Source organism: Sinocyclocheilus anshuiensis, unplaced genomic scaffold (assembly GCF_001515605.1).
Source record: "Sinocyclocheilus anshuiensis isolate Anshui unplaced genomic scaffold, SAMN03320099.WGS_v1.1 scaffold15064, whole genome shotgun sequence".
Taxonomy (NCBI): domain Eukaryota; kingdom Metazoa; phylum Chordata; class Actinopteri; order Cypriniformes; family Cyprinidae; genus Sinocyclocheilus; species Sinocyclocheilus anshuiensis.
The window spans coordinates 3,204-6,246 of NW_015546837.1; the positions used below are offsets into that span (position 1 = coordinate 3,204).

The 3,043-nt window shown below is 36.6% G+C and overlaps 1 protein-coding gene across 1 annotated transcript; it reads right to left on the minus strand.

Moving 5' to 3' along the window:
• Positions 1–1,056: 1,056 nt before the first annotated feature.
• Positions 1,057–2,410, minus strand: LOC107701608 (uncharacterized; the record flags this gene model as incomplete). The annotated part of the gene is made up of 5 exons (XM_016503655.1): positions 2,174–2,410; positions 1,911–2,093; positions 1,726–1,809; positions 1,286–1,633; positions 1,057–1,174 (listed from the first exon to the last, which is right to left on the minus strand). Coding segments are annotated over exons 1-5 (970 nt in total), but the record flags the coding sequence as incomplete, so codon positions are not given.
• Between the last annotated feature and the right edge of the window lie 633 nt (positions 2,411–3,043).

Here is a 3,043-nt window from a genome sequence, read left to right on the forward strand (position 1 = left end):
TTAATACATTATTAAAATCTTGTTAACATTAGTTAAAGCACTGTGAACTAACAAACAAACAATGAGCAACTGTATTTTCATTAATTAATGTTAACGAAGATTAGTAAATACAGTAACAAATGTATTGCTCATGGTTAGTTCATGTTAGTTAATACATTAACTAATGTTTAACTAATGAACCTTATTGTAAAGTGTTACCCAAAACACTATAAATTAATTTGATAATAAAGGTTTATAGTTCAACAATATATCCAATAGACATAATTGCTCAAATTATGTTAAAGGGTTAGTTCACCCCAATTAATGAAATTTCTGTCATTAATTACTCACCCTTATGTCGTTCCACACCCGTAAGACTTTTTATTAATATTCAGAACACAAAGAAAGATGTTTTTGATGACAGAACGCTGTCAGATTTCCTTCCATAGACTGCCTTTGGAACTACCACTTTGACGCTTCAAAAACTTCATAAAAAGATTGGAAAACGAATCCATATGAATTTAGTGGTTTAGTCCAAATTTTCTGAAGAGAATCGATCACTTGTTATAATGAAAAGATTTAATTTAGGCTTTTACTCACATGTAAACATTGATCAGCGAACATAAGCAGAAGCTCAACTGAACCTGAATAACGTGCGATAACCTCTTCCAGAAGCTCAAACGTGCTGCATAACAACAGAATGGACCTCATACGCAGCATGTTTAAGCTTCCGATCATATGGATTACTTTTCTGATCTCTTTATGAAGTTTTTTAAGCGTCAATGTTTCCGTTACAAAGGCAGTTTATGGAAGGAAATCTGACAGCATTCTGGCATCAAAAATATCTTAATTTGTGTTCCGAAGATGAACGAAAGTCTCACACTTTTGGAACAACATGAGGGTGAGTAATTAATGACAGAATATTCATTTTTGAGTGAACTAACCCTTTAAAGGTTATTTATCGCTATGTGACTGACATCACACATTTTCAGTTTTTAAAAAGTCAGGTAATGGCACTATATATTTTGAAGAGTGAGAAGATTATAAGACAAAGTAGTGTTTATATAATATTTTCACCAGCTTTGGACATGCATTTAGTGCAAATTGCAGCTCTCGACAAGAAGGAGTTGACTTGCTCCACTTCTTCTCCAATTGTAAGACCAGCTCCCTCCTGGTTTCTTCCAGACCATTTTATCTACACAAAACCAAAACCAAAACAAAACAAACAATGGCTGTTGAAATAAAAGTGCATGTCCATGCCACAAAAATATCATTAATATAATTTATTGTAATGAAAGAATCTTACCTCACAGCTCCACTCATGTGCTTTGGCATGCATAACTGATAATAGTGGGCGCATATTTAATAAAGGCCTTAGCTCTGGACAGTGTCCCACCACTCTCTTTAAGTATGGCCAGTACTTGCAGGCAACATCTGAGCAGAAGAATGACACATTTTCTTTTGAGAGGGTGTTTTGAAGGAACAGGGGATAAGCAAATATTTCCCCTCTGAACATATTTAGGCCTTTTAAAAGTCCTCCATGTTGGCACACAGCAATCTCAAGGCCTTCCTCATCAATCTTTGATGTCGACTTTTTTGCAGACTCCTTGGCTGCTGTCCATTGAGAGGAGCCACACACCCTTTTACCTGTGGCCTACAAGACATTACATTAAAATAATTATTCATATTTCAATAATGGTAGCTGGACTGAAATAAACAATCTGACAATAAGTTAAGGGTTATTACATGCTTGGTCTTTTCATGCACATTTTCCACAGAGGAGGAAACACCTTCATCCTTCATTATAAATGTGCCATCGAAGTAGCCTTTCTCTGTCCTTAATTTTATTGAGAAAGAGAAACATGATATAGACAATGAAGTAGTACAATAAAATTTACACAAAAAAAATAAAAAAAAATAAAAGAAAATACATACCCAAGTGCATTATGGAACCTGTAAAGCTTCCTGTTACCATCCACTGAGATGGCATGCATGGACGGACTGCAAGCGGGACATTTAAATGGCTGGACACCACAAAGCCTCTCAACCTCATGCTGGGCAAAGGTCCACTCCAGAAAGGCTTTCTGAAATGTGTCTCCACATATTTTAGCACTCTGTTGAAATAACCAAACCAATCAATCACTTTAAGGAACAAACAGCATGTTAACAGTATACACTGAATAACAATATTTACCCTGCCATTGTACTCTGTTCGCTGGTCAAGCATTCCAAGGAACGCTTGACATGAAAGACCTGGAGCAAAAAGTTTTAAGTCCAGAAAAGACCTAAAAAGGCCAGCCTCATACACGGTCTCAAAATGTACAGAGGCTGGCCAGTACCCAGACTTGAGGAGATCGCTGAGCCCCACTGCCCATGTTTTCCCACAGCATGAGCACTCCAGTGACGGGAGGGTGAGATTGTACCGTCCCATAATAAAAAGTGATGCATCACAACAGCTTTAAAATTCCTAATCACAGATATTACATGCAAGCATTGAATTTTCTTATATTAACATTTATGTGTTGTTTTAATAAAGAGAAAAAAATGCAACTTACCATTAAAATTAATTACAATAATGGGCTTGCCACTGATCACTCTGCATGAACTTTCTGAACAGGCACAGATTTTCTCTGGCAAAAGTAGCGGAAGATATCGGACTAAAAATACAAAAGCAAAACAATGATAATAAACTCCTTAGCGAAGGATTCATAAACAAGTAAAATGGAATATAATTGAATATATTTATTAAATATATTAAATTATAATTTTACACTAATGAACAGCCATTTAAAATGCACAGACTGAAAAGAATGATGGGACACATGAAAAGCATACCCTGTTTAGAGAACTCAATTGTTTCGGAATGCCTCTTCATTGCAGTGGTTGGACACAATGGTCTGAAGAACCCATGGGCCATAGAGTCTCTGTTATGGAGAGGTAGGTGCTGATGAACATCTCCATCACACATGGTGCATAGATACTGCCTAGGTAGACAGTGCCTGCGCCGTACAAACACCACACCATTGGGGAAGTCGTGGCCTAATGGTTAGAGAGTCGGACTCGT